Genomic DNA, 17,013 nt, shown 5'->3' on the forward strand with positions numbered 1-17,013 from the left:
ATTGTTAAAGTGACAAATATGACGTGGAGATATTAGGATCTGACTCTGCAAGGCCTGCATATTGGCAGCTCTATGGTGTTATCTAAGTGCAGATACGATTAATGAGCGATGTGTTGACTTTGCTCTTATCAGTGATAAGGAGTGTCCCACGTCAGCATGTGGCTGAGCCAGTTTTATTATTGAATCATATTGCCCAATATATACTACTTGTCTTGCTCTCCTTTGGTTCAGCTTTGAATAAAAGTTTAGGTTTGATATAGCAAAGGCTAGTGAGTGGAATGATTTAATAGTTTGCTTTCCAGGATAGAACCACTGGGATACGGCTTGCAAGCATTAGGACTGATTAGTTTTTATCAGGAGGAAGCAGCTAGCTTAGCTCAGGTAAGGTTTAAGATAATATCAAGGATTAAAAAGAACTTTTTGATATACTAGCAGTCATAAATAAGACACTGATAATAACCAATAATTTAAGCTTTAAAAGTAAGAGAGCATAAAACCATATAAGTCATTCCAACGGATGTGAACACAAGTAATAAAAACTGAAACTACAGTACATAGTGCATATAAATCAATACATCTGAGTTTGCTTTAGGACATTTCTCAACAGCCCCATTTCATCCTTTTTAATTGTAATTTACCACCACATCAGTGGACATGAAATCCTCTTTTCTGTTTGGCTCTCAGTCCCTGGGTTGTTCTTGGTTACCGAGAAAAAAAAAATAAAGTTGCATCTGTAACTCAAACTGCTACACCTGGAAAAACAGACGTTACTGCGAATCAAACAGGCAGCTGGGCTCAGTGACCACAAACTGTCAGACCTGATCATCTCCACAAATCCTCACAGTCCAAACTGCTCCATCACGTCGTTACTGCAGGAGCGTGTTTGCACCTAATGAGGCTGGAGTTATTTGTATCATTCATTTGGGCCACAGTGTAGGTTTTACACCAGGAGAAGAGCGAAGGAGATCGTCAATGAAAAAGTGCCAATGAAGTTGGACTGTGACTCTGGGAAAGTTTGGGTTGGAGTTTCCATTTAGTCCATGGGGGAAACAAAGCTGGATTCAATAAACTACTCAGGCACTTCTCCATGTGTCATGGCAGTGGTTTGAACGTGCCAGAACTGAGATGTAACACTGACCTGTCCATATTTGACACTTACTTGTACACTCTATGCCTTCTGGATCTATCTTTATCTTCTACTTAAACCTCTAAGGTGTCCGAGGGGAATCCCTGTGTTGGAGTAACTGCTGCTCTTCCTTACTGTGCATACTTCTGGGGGGTATGTTAATGATATTAATGCAGATACTCAGCTTCTTTCCAGGAATCTGTCCACACATGGCCGATATCTGACCTGTGACATGAATTAACGGCTCTCCGGTTCCACAATGTACATATACACAGGTTACATGGATGTACAGCAGCATTACATCACACATAACCATCTGGCAGCTACATGTCACACAGGAATGAGGCAGATCAGTGGTATGAAATGACTCTGCTGAGGCACTGGCAGCTCTCCTACACTAGCTATAGAGAAGCCACCTCCAACATCTGTTTTGGCATCCAAGCATCACACACACACACACACACACACACACACACACACACACACACACACACACACACACACACACACACACACACACACACACACACACACACACACACACACACACACACACACACTTCGGGCTTGATATGTATAATAAAGAAATGATATAGTTTTGTTTCAATTTGCAGAGTTGTGGGTTTATTGGGGCCCTGCTGCAGTAATTCTGGAGAAAAGATAACATTGTTAAAACTTACAAAGTGGTGGAAGTGGCCAACATTTTCAAACATAGAGTTATTCCATAAGGTATCATAGCTCTCCCACTTCTGAGCTTTATAGCCACATTCTCAAGACATGGAAATGGAAACTAGATCCACACAATATGAAGGTATACAGAGTTTTGTCCTCTTGTCTAATAAAATTCACATTTAATCCACTTCAGAGGAAGACATGTGCTGAATGCATTTTTGGCTGCATGCTGTGAGCGCACCTCAGAATGTGTTTTAGGACTACACACCAGACCGAGTGGGATTTCACAGAGAGTATCAGATAAGTTTCATGGAAGTTTCAGGAAGTTGTATTTTCCAGTGTAGGCTGGTGAAATATTACTACAGCGCACCAAACTCTGACCAGCATAGACAGCGTGGGGACAACATCCTCCATACACAACTCTGCTCTATAATTTAGTTCTTAGTGCGGATGGAGAATTTCATGTTAACGCGTCATTTGGCAGCTCCAGTCCTGTCTGACTGGAATCACATTATTAAAAGAAAAAAGGGGGGAAAATATTATAAGTGCATAGTTTTTGTCATCTTTGCATGCCACTGCAAACATTTGATGGATTGCTAGCTGGTAACAGGCTCCTGATGGGCTGCTATGGCCTGCAAGGCCCACAGAGAGACCAGACTGGGCGATGGCTGAATGGATATGGTGCACAAAAAATGAGCTAAATGCATGCAAGAGCTGAGACTTACATTGACTCTGGCCAGCAAACCTTTCCTGAATTTGCTCAGAAAGTCACAAAAAAACAGAAGGCTAATCTAAGTTGACTTTCCAGGACGACTTGATTGGTTGTTCTAAACCAAGTACGACAAATTCACATTAGGATAGAATGCAAAAATATGCTTCCTCACTATCCACTTTCAGTTTTATTCTCAGTTGGACTACCTACAGCTTTTACACAGATAAAACACATTAAAACTCTGCATTCATGTAAAACACTGGCAGCTTCCTATCTGTTATGTCTGGCACTCTGAGGGTTTGCGTAATGCTGCTCAGAGCATTGGCTGAATTTGAATTCTCAACCTGTTTGACAGCAGGTTATTTGACAAAGCTGAGGCTTGACAGCCAGTAAGTTTACACTCTCAGAGAGAGTGTGAATGAGGCCAAACTGTCCAAGGTGAGGTGAGGAGTGCTGGAATAATGCTGCCAGGCGGGACTTTGGGCCAACGGCCATTTAACCCAACCAAAAACCAAAATGAAAATGTTTGCAATGGTTTCATGGCTGTTACTTAGAGACACAACAGGACAAACTGGATTTTCTCCAAAAAAGGACTGAATCCAACCACCTTGTTCTCCAAGCCAGCCATCGTCTCCTCAGTCATGGAAAGTTGTGGCAGCTTGAATTAGCAATGGTCAGTTCAGCCAGGTAGTCTTAGCCTAGTAGACTGGATTACTTTCCATGTTTACAGTCAGTCGTAGCACTTCTGTGGATTTCAGTTGGGCATTAAAGGACTTAAAAGGACATTAAAGGAGTTACTGTAAGGCTACCAGGCACTCAAATATCTTTGCTTTCACTGCCTATACAGTTTCCATGAACCAGAAATCTAAACTGTTATAAAGGTCCTCAGTGTCCACAATAGAATTATTCCCAAATGTTTGAAACATCCTGCATCCCATTCAAATATCCTCAGCTTCTCTCATGGCTTACCAAAGAGTAAAACCTAAACTCACACAATCAGTCAAATCAGGAAACAAATTCCCTCTGGACTTCCGTAATGTGGGGTAAGTAGTCGTTCCTTAAACATAGTTGTAAGTCGGTCATCACAGGTCAGTAACTCTGTGTGGATTAATGATCGGGAAGGAGAGGGTGTTTTCTACTTGCTCAGGATGCTCATCAATCCAAATGAAATATTGAGTCTCACACACTCACAGTGTAACTCTGTGTGTGGGCCTGAACAGTGTGAGATCACAGCTCAAAGGCCCCTAATCTGCGAGGTTGGAACACTTCATCATCCAGGCACGTGTCCCTTCAGAGGTGGCCAAGGCGTCTCCAGCTGATGCCTTTCATTACGTCTTTATAACCTCCTGCAGCACACCTTCTGGTAACAGCCCATTAAGACTATATGCAGCTACTGAAAGGAGTAAAACTGCACTATATCTATCAATGTCACACACCATAATCTGCACTGATTGGACATTTTGAGCTATTAATTGGTCTACTTTCCAGGTTTGTGGTTTTAGAAAAATCAATTCATGGTTCATTTTTACCACAAACTTTCAAACAAAAACATCAGAGTACACTCTGTGCTGACATTTACATTCACTGAAGGCGATGGAATACAGCTGACTGGAAAGTTAAGTATGTGAACATTGAGCTTTGGATTTAAGTTCCCAAATTTAAGAATAAATCTCCAAGCTCAGCTGTCTTTACAAGCTATGCTCACACTGAAGCAAACATGGCAGATGTCCTGGGAAATTGTCATAATTCACTACATTTCTAAAGAAATGTGAAGGAAGAAATGGGCAGGGAATATTAAGTAATGACTTGCTTTGGCTTTTTCTTTCACAGATCATATTTTTCCCCCTTGTTTTTGTAGGTAGCTCTTGATGGATTGCCACCAGATTTTGTACATATATTTATGGTTTCCAGATGATCTGTGTTGACCCCATTAACATACCTCTAGTGTCACGGCATTTTTATAAAACTACACTAAACTATTGGTTTGACTGCAGACATAATACACCACTGCACTTAGGCCCTGCAACTGATTTTAAAACCGTAGCTTTTGTTAAAATAAAAATAATGGACCCTGCTCTCTGCTGGTTAAATATGAAATATTGTTCCTGTTTGAGTGACATTTTCTGGTAAGGTAGCAGCAGGTTGTGTAGGTCTTTAAATGTATTCTCCACTCACACAGGCAGAAAGACCCCTGACGTTTCCCACAGTCAAAGTGGCAAAAGCACAAACCAGCATGTGGTCTTTACTCTGAGCCGACTCAGGGGAGTTTAAAAATGTCTTACTTTCCAGCTCTGAACATACAGCGAGCTGTTGACCCTTCATACTCGAGCAGGAGTCGATCCCTGGGCTTCCATTGCCATCACTAAGATGGATGAGTCCTTGTCACTTACCAGGCCTAAACAGACTTTCACTTTAAAAGAGCATATTACCCGTTTATTTTGACACTCCACTGCAGTGTACCACAGAGGGCACGGAGACACTGGAAGTGACTGAATTACTCCTAATTACTTTCATGCTGTAGTTGGGATCATTTTTCTGCTCCTGACCATTATCATTTATCACAGGTGAGCACTTTCAGCTGTCAGACGATTCACACAACCCACATATACGGTGAAAACAGAAACAAACTGTATGAAGACAGACCTAACTTTCACTGCTCAACACTGTGTCCGCTCATGAGCTTACAAACCAACAAAAGTAAGCATGTACACTAATCTTCTGAGGATGTGAATGTGTTTCTTTCTGTGGCTCTCCTCCTTGGCTCTGCCCTATCCGAAGATCAGTGAATCGGCCTTGTTTTGACACTTAATGGAGCTTGACCTTTGGCCTCTGGTACAGAGCCCGTTGTCGGAGTGTTTAGTCTCCATGAGGCAGATTAACTGGTAGAATCAGGCAAGACGAAGAGAGGCTGCTGCTTCCACACAGAAACTCTTTATACCTGAGAGCAAGTGATTAGAGGCCTAAGCTGCTGCTATGGTGGTCTGGCTGCAAGACACGCATGCAGGAACATACACACACACAGTGGCATCATAATCCAGCATGAGGATTTCTAGAAGATCCAAAAAAAGTACAAATAAATATAGAATAGATAGTATTTTACATGCGGCAGAGATGTGAAACAGACCCGTCATGTTAACAACACATAAGTCAATAGTATGTATTGTATGTCAAAAATATGAAAACATTATGAGAAACACCTGCATCTGCACTACATGTACATGTGTTGTTCATTGCACAGACCTTTGTGTGTGTGTAGCTATCAACGGTGCACACTTTAGCAGATGTCTTGTTGACAAAGTCTTATCTATGAAGCGTATGGGTTATAAGAAAGGCAGGGGCCTGTGTTACATGACTCTGTCCCCCAATCAGCCCTTGTTCCAGGGTGGCTGTGTAGCCTGGAAGGAGGAGGAGGCGGAGGCGAGCAGGTCTCTGTATGCACTAATCAGCAGAAAGACTTCACATTCTTTGCTCTCACCATCATGCTGGCTAAACATTGCAAACGCATTAATTTGTATCACTCTCCTGAGCAACTTGGCTGAAAACCTCAAAACTATTACAGACAGCTTTGTCCCTAAAGTTTTCTGCTAACTGACCTCTGATGCACATTTCCTAGAGGCCCAACTCCAAACCCTGGGGGCTCTGGCAAGCAGGTCCTGGCCCACTGTGCTGAGAGACAGAGGGGAGTGTATAAAACGACTCCTCCAGCCAGGCCAGTGTGAGAAGAGGGGAAGCATGCTAGGAATATTTTCCACATAGTTCTACACGGATGGGGAAATGATTGGGGGGAGCTGTTGGGTAACAAAGTTATGGGAGAAATTTGAATTTTCCAAGAATCTTAAAAGTAGCAAACATAAGCTTTTACAATAAAAATATTTGGACATGAGTATAAGAACTGTGACAGCATCCAGGTAGGCCATATAAATGAATCCATCACTGAACATTCAGCTGGAGGAAAACCAAACATTTTAAAATTGGACAATTTCTTTCTAATGGCACAAAGCATGCTAATTCATTAACACGTTTAGTCAAATGCTTGCTGTTTCCTAACATAGCTCACCGTAAGCTGGCAAGTAGTTTAGTGGATTATAAGTATCCTTTTAGTTCCCTTAAGGAGTCAGTAATTACAGCTGTAACAGCAGTAAGTGAGCTTAAGAGCCCACGAAGGACAGTTAACTCGGGTGGTCTTTGTCCTATCACGCTTATTGGAGTAAAAACAAACCCAACACCTATAACCACCTCAGTGAGGTTAAATGCAAGGAGACAAATCCAAGAAAAACAGAATGTGACCCTGAATGCAGCACACGGAATGAAATCAGCTCAGTATCTTTTAGTAACTGCTCAAGGAGGTTATTTTCTGTCAGATATGGTGAGGGACTTGGACCTGATGAACCTGTCTGAAGGAAAGCAGAGAGGTGTGTGTGTGTGTGTGTTCGCGTGTGTGACAAAGTCAGAGTGAGAGTGTGTTTATAGTAAAGGAGGAGAGGAAACCAGTGAACGTCTGTCTGCCAGGAGCGGTGCCAGATCCACTCAAGGTGAACCCTGAACTGATTTCAACAGCTTACAGCGGTTTGCTACAATGTCTAACCAGACTGCAGCTGAAAAGACTACCACAACCTCCGAGATTTGGTTACATTACAGCATCAAAGCATCCATTTCCTACATATAATACACGTGCTGTAAGTGTCCTTGATCTTTTAGGTCCAAAAGTCTAATAGCGATGGTTTTATGTTATAGAATAATCCAGTAGCTAATGCATGCCATTACTAATCATGCCTCTTTTCTCCACTAGACATTTAAATATGCTGGACATTATCAATATATCAATGTGTTTATGCAATAGGCTGTATGGACACTGGACTCCAACATATGGTATATATATAACTGGTGGAAACATTTCTTTCCATTGTGAGGAAACACTGATGCCACATAGCCAGGACAGCCTAGAACAAAATGTTGGCTGACACCAAGCACTCCAACTAAACCAATACCATAAAACACTTAATAACAGAGTGGTGGGAGAGTGACTAAGGAGAAACAGAGAGGGGAAAACAACATCATCCGTTTCCTGTTGAGGCTTTTCACAGCAGTGGGGAAATAAGTTTTAATGTTAACTAGGATTATTTGCATGGGAATGCAGTATTTCATGGCTCAAGAGGGAGAAGAGTGTGACTCACCTCGGTCTTCTAAATATGAGGCCGTACTGCTGGCAGGCCAGGCCCACAGTGGGGGTGTAAATGATGGGCATAAACCTTTCAACGTCTGACAGTATCACCCGATAGAAGAGCTTCTCGTTGCGGTCCTGAAGCCCCATCAGGAAGACATATCTGGAAGCAACAGGGAGGAGCAGGGAGGAAAATACAGCATGTTAATCTTAAACATCTTGACGACTGATACCTGCTGAACTAAAGAGCTTTTTTATTAAAGTCAGATGTGAAATCTGGGATGTTTTGAGTGAGATGTACCAAGGGGAGAGAGGAGGAAGTGTTTTACCATGACAGTATGTCCATATGGATACTATATTATATGGATACATTACTGTAACAAAGCAAAGGCTTTGAATTTTAGAGAGAGTGGGAAAAGGGGGAAAAAGGTCCAGCTGTTTAATAATTATTTGTAAAGGCATGTTTGCTTATGTTCCAAATGAGTGCAAAAATACACAGAAAAATCAGCTCTCAGATAGCCCCCACACAAGCTCTTTGTTCTGATTGTACAGTAGATTGACTGAGAACTGAAGGTTTGCATATGACCCAAATTAAACAGAGCACGCCAGAAAGGGCTCTATGGCTAATCAGAGAAGTTTCCATAAAGCCAGGAGCACAAGGTGCCTCTTGTTGAGGGGATAAAAAGCATGCACGCCCTCTCTGCTATAGGTTAAGCCACAGCCGCTGCACAATACACCGTGGTGACAGTTGAAGGGAACTGCATATTGGTGAGCCAAATCAGCTTCTGCCAAATGTAATAACATCACAAGAAGCATGTCCGTGTGCAGGATGCTATGAAAGGTATTTTTCTGTTGCTCGTTTTTCTAGACATTAGGTTCACTTTTTATCTGTTTCCACTGGAAGTACTCTGGTTTATGTGAGGAGTGGGACCTGTGTTATCTTGAATATCAGCTGACTTGTGTGCTGATTTGTGAAATCAAAGTGATTCAGGCAGTAATATGTCCAACATAGGAAGTCTGATGTCAGTCTGTATGAGTGGCTTTAAAATAAAACACACAGGAAACACAAACACCTTAATAATATTAGGTCTAACAAATGTATTTCAAATACTGGGCAAATCTAACAAGCACATTAACACATTACATTAACATGCAGAACATATAACACATCTAAGAGTGTTTAGTCAGGTTGTGCGGGCGGCGTGGTGGAGCTGTGGTTAGCACTGTCGCCTCACAGCAAGAAGGTTCCCGGTACTCTGGCTTCCTCCCACATTCTAAAGTACTAAACTAGGCTAATTGGTCACTCTAAATTGCCCGTAGGTGTGAGTGTGAAGGGTCGTCTGTCTGTGTGTTGCCCTTCGATGGACTGGTGAACCCCTGTGTCAAGGGTGTACCCCGCCTCTCACCCAAAGCTAGCAGGGATAGGCTCCAGCCCCCCTACGACCCTGCACTGCAGGACAAAGCGAGTTAATAGAAGATGAATGGATGAAGTCAGTTTGTAAATCTGCAGTTCCCCCTGCAGCCTTTAGGGGCTGTCTCAACAATGAGTCAATCCTTTGCAGCAGTTTACAGCATGATACAGACAACAGGTATATTTATAAGTTCCCTTTTAAACTAAATATACAGGAGTTTAAGTGGAGTATGATGCTAAAAACTGAAAACATCTTGTTTAGAAACCTGTGGGTGTCATCACATGTACATTTAACAGTTTCCAATCTTTAGGTTTAATGAAAACAAATGGCTAGGACTTGATTTTTATTTAGTGCCCAGTGTGAACACACCCTTTAAAAAAACACGTGAGCCATGATGATCTCATCTAGGTTGCTTTTTTGTCTTAGACTTTTGTACAAGAGGAAGACTGAAACCAAGTTGTGACAGGTAAACATATGATATCTTTTTGGAATTGTGTTGACAGCTGTTTTCAGCACATTTTACATTCTAATGACTTCACTTATCATTGTCAGTCATCAAACTAAACTATAATTAAATACCAACATATTCCTGCACTGTGCTTTTGTTTGATTTCATGCTGGCAAACATCTTTCTCCATTCTGAACCTTAAAAGGCATCAACACACACCCAGGAAACAGCCATATTTACAGTACACACAGCTTTATAAAAGCCCCACTGCCTTACTGAGCACTGTCTTTCCTTTAAAGTCAACCTTGTGAGGCAGCCAGGACATCATCCATTTTTTTTAAATCTATTTCAGTGTGAGTGACTGGCTCTGCTCTGTCAGGCTCATTTTAAGCTGCTGTGACTGCTTTCAAACAAGCTCACTGGATGGGAGGTTTTCCTTTAGCTGCGCTGCTTTATGTACAGCAGTATTTTTGTTGGCAAAAACTTTGAACATCCATTTCCTCTGTTGACTGCACAGTCACTGTGAGTACTTAAGTCACTCCATCAACGCAGATCGTTGTTCTTTTTGCCATCATTTGTGACAAAACATTCAAAACCAAGATGAATTCTAGTAAAAATAAAAGAGCCATAGTCTAGATAGCTGATTAAAATAGAATGGGAAGTAAGGAAAAGTTTTGAGTTATGGTCATAAAAAATAAGAAATGACAGCACTTTGCAGTAAATACCAAAGAAGGGTTGAGAATTGGGAAGCAGACTGTGTGTAAACACAGCAGCTTGAGCAATGGCAGACAACGAGCACCCCCAGAGGACCGAAGACCATAGCTGGAAGACTCTCAAGCTCCAGAGACAGACTGTCAGTGACATTGATAGGGCATGGGAATGGCAATGACAGGCTTGTAATGACTGTTTTTAAATGTTGATGCTGTGATGTTGCTATGCTGGAAAAATATGTGTGGTTGTTGACCCTGAGTCCTGTCTCACAAGCAAAACTCACTCATCCTTGACATTAGGAGTGACAGCTGATGGAAAGGTTGACTGAAGGATGGTCATAGAGCCCAAACTGAAACATTACCATGTGGTACGTTCATTGCATAATGCTGAGAGCTCCAACTCTAATGAAGCGTGCAAAGCTGAGGTGAAGTTTTTATTTGGTCAGTGTGGTGGTTATAAAAACAAGATGGAGGAGAGGGAGAAAAAAAAACGTAAAATCTATGGTGTTAGGAGATGGATACAGATCTCAGAGGGCTCATAGCTAATCTGCCTTTGTGTTTTGAAGGCTTCCAGATGTAGCCTTCTCTGCATGCACAGAGGCTTGTGGGGAGTCCTCAGGGGGGGAAATCAGCTGAAACTAAACCCTTCAAAGTGTTGCTGATACCTAAATGTGTGTGCAAGTATCACCTGTCCAGGTCATCCCTCTTCATGTCATAATTCTTGAGCACGCGAAGTAGCTGGACGTCCTGGCTGATGAAGCAAGGAGGCAGCAGGCCGTGGATCCCCAGCTGGAGTCGCTCCTCAAGGGAGAACGCCATGCCCTACAAACACAAAGAGTCCACATCTATTATCCACCACCATTGAAGCAAACACACAAGCGAAAAGTTAATCTCTACGTCACATCAGCCAAGGAGAGAGTTGTCTTCTGACCACCCACTGTGTCTCCAGTATCTCCCCAAGATCTTATCCCACCAAAGAAAACTATATATGAGACAATCTGTAACCATGGAGATATGTTTCCAGATTTATCCGCTCATGCAAGTGTCTTATCTCCAGCCTCTTAAAAGGGAACTCTCATATCTGTGTAAACACAGTCAGTGCAGGCACACACAGGTCTGTTTGAAGGAGTTCTTGGCATCTGACTCCCTATGACTGACAGGTCGATATAACAAAGCTCTGTGGAATTTTTTTAAAGGGCAGTCAGACCAGAGCAGTCTTGCACTTAACCGTCACAATATTTTGTTTACATCTTGCTGATGTGGAGTACATGCTCACACTGCACAAAGACCTAAGAAACTAAGGAAGATGATTCAGTTTTTTTGGTAAAAAGGGAGGTGTCGTTTCCTTCTGTGAAGCTGCACTGATTGTGGTCAGTCATGTTGCTAATCTTGTTAATCAGTTCAAACAGTGAACGAATGCATATTTAGGAAAATATTCACCAATCCTTTCTGTTCAAACATTCCTGAGTGATGAGAGAGGTGGTATGTCAAACATATTCTTGGCTCTGTCGGGGTGTTTGCTCTCAATGGGGCTCCATCTCGGTCAGCCTGTGTTCAGAGAGGCCGCTGCAAGCTCACATTCTGGTGTGACGTCTGCTTTCATCAACGTATATCACACACAGACACACACACTGCAACCTGTTTCACACTGACCTCTGTCTGGCTCACCTCTAACCCCTGAGCGGGAATACTAAAAAACATGCACACGTTTAGAGTCAAGGCTGCAAACCCCAAGAGTCTGACCTCCGACTTCAAAAGAGAGGGGAAGTAACACACCTTTGACTGACAGCAGAAAGGTGCAGGGCTGTTTCTCTGAGTACAAAACACTGAGCATCAAGTTTATATTTAAAAACCAGAACAGCAGTCTCCACTATTCTCTGCAAGTCAGGCATGATACAGTGGCCATTTCCAGTCCTTCCTCTATCCATAAAAGTGCAGCGACCCAGTGAAGCCTCAGCCTCATGATGCCAGCTACTGTTGCTGACTAGTGAGACAGAAGTGAAGCTGGGCAGTAAGCGTCTCCATTTTGGATCCAGTCCACGGATGCTTGGCCGAGGCCAGTACCATTTACAGCCTTTCCAATGCTTCAGCACTTTCTGTGTTTTTGGCTGTGCTTGATCACACGACATGAAAGTAGAGTAGAAAAGCATACAACACGTACTACGTCAGGCGAACAATCAGTGCTGACCACCAACACACTTCCAGATTATAATAGTAGAGTATTTGATGAATGAAAAAGCAGATGGTTTCCAAGCTGTTGATTTTAGATTTAATCTGGAAGGTTCCTAAGAGAGGAAATAAACTTTAGGAAAAACTTCCCGTTTGGCATCACATCTGAAAGAAATCTGTTGTCTTACTGTCTACAAGCAGTAATTATTGTGTGTCATTACATAAGTTAACAGCATGTGAGCATGAGTTAAGACACGCATTATATGCTGCGCAGTCAGTGACAGTAGTAAATCGAGGCATGACTGAAAAAAGAGCATCACCAACACTGAGCCTCAGTGCTGCACTATGTACTTAACGGACCTCAAATAGAAAGAAGCTGCTCTGAATTACAACCTTCCCCAATTATCAAAAAAGATTTTCTATTTTTCAGAGAGCCGGCGGTTTGCATCAGACTCAGAGAAGCAGCTGGCCCACGACGCACTGCTGCTCCACTGTCTACAGCGGAGAGGGATATGAGGGAGAAAAGTCCTAAAATACACGAGGCAATCTGCGCTTAATACGAGGCTATAAAACCAGATTCATTCCTCACGCTGGTCTTTCATTAGCCGAGACACACTCTGCACGGTCACTTTCTCTCTTCATATATTGAAATGTAAAAAAAAAAACAGACAGCACTCTCTCCCATGCCGGGACAAACAGCTCTCTTTGAGCCACTGAACAAATATACACACACAGCTCCATGGTATAGTCAGCCCACACCATTTTGTGCATACATTGTTAATCTTCCTGGCACTTTCTCTGCTCTTCTGTACTAAATTGAATGAAAAATGACTCAAAGCAAACACAACCAGACTTTACAGTTCAATTACATGTCAGGACTGGTGGGGATAAAAGTGTACGTGTGATTGTCTCTGATTAATCAAGGTAAAAATAAAAATAGAGGTCAGCATACACATACATACACATAATAATCAGGGCAACTCAAAGGCTGCCAGTGTCACGTATGAAACAGATACCAGCCATGGAGTCCAATTAACATCCCCAACAAAGGATCAGACAGATTAGCCCTACAGAGCAAAAACCCTCTGTTTGGTGCCTCAAGACACGCCTGGCTGGGTCAGGCAAAGCAGCAAAGTAGAGGCTGGGTGAGGGGGGTGTTTATGGTGAGGAAGATTACGAGTGTACGGAAAAGCGTGGGAACTGCTGACGCCACTTTTGACATCTCTTTGACATATGACTTTGCTTTGCAACACCCCGGTCCTCAGCATATAAATAGAAATGCCTTCAATCTCTTCAGTTCCAAGGTCTGTTTGTCTTCCACTCAATGCATCTACCTTTATCTCAACACAAGCCAGGGTAAACACACTGCAAGAATGGTCATCCAAGATGGTGCAGGGAAGGCTTTCATCTTATGGGATAAGCAGCCTCCCACAGAGAACATTTGATTTAGTGCATTCAAACACTCAGAGTGGTGCGTTCTCTAATTAGTTTAAAAGTTTACAACCTAACTTGTTGCTCACATATAGCTTTGACTCAGTTAAACGTCTTAACAACTCCTGCTTGGCTTGTAATTGGTAGGTGTGAATCTAAATGAGGCCTATGTGCAGAGGATTCTGACGTCTGACTGTATTTTCTTTGCTTTATGTTCTTCAAAACCAAAGTAAATAAATACCACACATTGAAAGCCAAAACACACACACACACACACTCACTCACGTAGCATCCCTGTGTTTGTTTGTCTGAGTACAGGTTTCTGACTGCTCTCAGGAGCGCCTAAACTGGGCTGGGCAGGATAAACCCTAGAAAGCTTCCACATGTCCCAGACCACATCTGAAGTGCCCGCACCCTGTGCCAACACGTGTGATGCCCGCAGCTCCATGTTCCAGAAGCCGCGGTAACAACTTAAACCTGTAATCAAGCTGCTGGGCAGTGCCAGCCCTGAACCTCGGACTGCTGCCATGCCCACCCCAAAGCATTCAGCGGGGAGAGGAAACGGCTAATTAGTCCACCACATGGCCAAACAAGAACGATAAAAGAACGAGCTCTTTGAAACTGATAAGGGAGTTCAAAGGGTGCTTCGACTTTTCAGGGTAAAGAATTAAAAAAACATTCTGTTACCTCAACCTTGTAATTTCCTTCTGCCACAACCACACAGAGCAGACAGTGAAGCCACTCCCTTCATTACAGTTCAAGTTCAGAAATTCCTTCATGCTATTTGAGGAGGGGGCTTCGTTATCACAATAATAATAACACGGCTTACACTTTCTCACACACTGCTCCCCCTTGATACGGATCATATTTCACTTTCTGTGTGAAAAGCATGAAGTAAATCAGATTTCCTCCAGAGTAGTGATATCAGGAGTGGAAAAAGTGACCATGCATGTTCAGTTTTCTTACTGGCCTATGGTAGCAGGTGTCTGGAAATGTTTGAGAAGTGAGAGAGCTGAGCCCAAATGTAAAACTGGAATACAAACAGAAACTTAGCAGAGCCAATAAGTCCACAGACCGTAGGGTTTCTTGTCATCAACTTATTCCAAACAATTGTTAGCATGCCAGGGTACATTTAACTTTCATATTTCCCAGCACCATTGCAAATCATATTTTATTCTTAGTAATAAGTATAGTAGTATAGTAATATTCTTATTACTGAGAACAAATAACTGGTCTAGACTGTCAGTTTTGCCAAAGTGCTGACAAATAGGAACCTGAACCAAAAACTGAAACCCTGAAAAAAAACTCCTGGGAAACGGTCCGAATGACGTAATCTCACACAAAGAAAGCCATGTTTGATTCAGCCTGTGAGATTCTCAGATAAGACAAGAGGAGGTTTCTTTCAATAGCACAGCCATCTACCCGCTAACACACCAAATCCTATCTCTAAATAAAAATCAGTCAAAGAGGTTAATCGTGTGTGTTCTCTGAGATTCAGTGGAAATGCCCTTTTTTGCTCCAGGAGAAACAACTGCTATTGAAAAACGACCTGAGCCGAACACGACAGGGAGGCCTTTCCCCATTGAGCCTCTCTCAACCACAGACAAGGAGACAAAAGGCGTGTAGGCCTTCAACGGGAAGAGGGCTCAAATGTTTGGCACCGAGATACGACCTGGCAGAGATGTGTGTGGCCACAGAGCACTTGTCTATTCAGAACTATGCGGGAGAGGGAGAGCTTTCCTTTCATGAGAGGGCGAGCCGAGGCACTGCACAATACAGCTTTCTTGTACAGCGTGTTTATCAGTTAAAGCACTTGATGAAAGTGTTTACAGTGATAGCCATCTTAACCCTGCTTCCTCTTATGTCCCTTTGCTTCATCTTTTTTCTTTTAAATTCTAAGTTTACAGTATTTATGAGGCATGTCTTTACAAAGTATTGCCAAGTGTTTCATGAGTAGTGAGTCAAAGAGCTCGCACATTAAGGTAACAATGGTTAAACCACATTAGTCACACTGAAAGCTTTAAAAGAAATCAAGAGGTTTAAAAGGTGCTATAAAGTCAACATGATATCAAGGCTGGGAGGCTCATACTCATACAAAGTCATCTGGTGCATTTTGCTGACAAAGGGCAAAAAGTTCTGTGATGATTGCCTGTTTGAAAGAGTTCAAGATGAGGGTATGGATTAAACTTCAGAAAAAATGAAGGTTTTCCTCCATTCCTGAAATTATCAGAATGTTCTGGAAAGCTGTCAAAGCTGCTCTACTTCCAGTGGTGACATGTAACTAAGTATTTGTACTTAGTTACTGTAATTTTTATGTATTACTTTACTTAAGTAAAAATAATAGTGCATACTTTATACTTTTACTCCATTACATTTTGCAGCTATTATCTGTACTTTCTACTCCACTACATTTCTACAATATCTGTAGTTACAAGTACATTTATGAATACAGTTGTGTTCATACAGCTGTGCTGGACTGATGTGAGGTCAGACTCTGCATGGAGGTAGTGTCACGCTGCCAGCTGTGTTTCTATAATGAGCCTCAGTCATGATGCTGGAGCTCTGGCTCAGTTAGCTAACTAGTTAGCTGCTGTCTGCTAACACAGGTCCATCCATTAATGTCTGATTAACATGAATCATAACATGAATCTACAGCAGGAATACTGACACAGTAAAAATGCTCAATGCCTGTTTTTTTTATTAGCAGCCTCTCTGTTCACTTGATGCCCACAGCCTGCCTCATGACACACAGACCTGTCCATAGCTGCTTCTGGACTGAACATGTACATTAACTACACATGGTCCATTTTAATTTTAAGGTGATTTCTTTGATTATTTTAACCTGTTCATATATCCTTTGCAATGGAAATCAATATTATATATATTCGTGCATGAGTAATTTTACTTTTAATACTTTAAGTACATTTGAGTACTTAAGACTTTTACTTAAGTAGGATTGTTGATGTAGCACTTCTACTTTTACTTAAGTATATATTTTGCTGGGTAATTGTACTTTTACTTAAGTAACAAGTCCTTCCTCCACCACTGTCTACTTCTCATCTTAAACACAGTCAGTGTATCATGGGATTATGCTGAAACTTTCTAGCATATCACCCTGACAATAAGAAGAGAAACAAGTAGTTTTACAGCACAGGCCCCATTATCACCTTAC

At 42.1% G+C, this 17,013-nt stretch overlaps 1 protein-coding gene across 1 annotated transcript in view; it reads right to left on the bottom strand.

Annotated features, from left to right (window-relative positions):
* The window catches only part of me1 (malic enzyme 1, NADP(+)-dependent, cytosolic), a 56,844-nt gene that overhangs the window by 23,490 nt on the left and 16,341 nt on the right, over positions 1-17,013 (bottom strand). The window contains exons 3-4 of the mRNA XM_028425203.1: positions 10,930-11,063; positions 7,685-7,834 (exon numbers count right to left, since the gene is read on the bottom strand). Of these exons, the coding sequence (XP_028281004.1) occupies positions 7,685-7,834; positions 10,930-11,063 (284 nt within the window). The remainder of the gene's footprint in view (positions 1-7,684; positions 7,835-10,929; positions 11,064-17,013) is intronic.

Source organism: Parambassis ranga, chromosome 16 (assembly GCF_900634625.1).
Source record: "Parambassis ranga chromosome 16, fParRan2.1, whole genome shotgun sequence".
NCBI lineage: Eukaryota > Metazoa > Chordata > Actinopteri > Ambassidae > Parambassis > Parambassis ranga.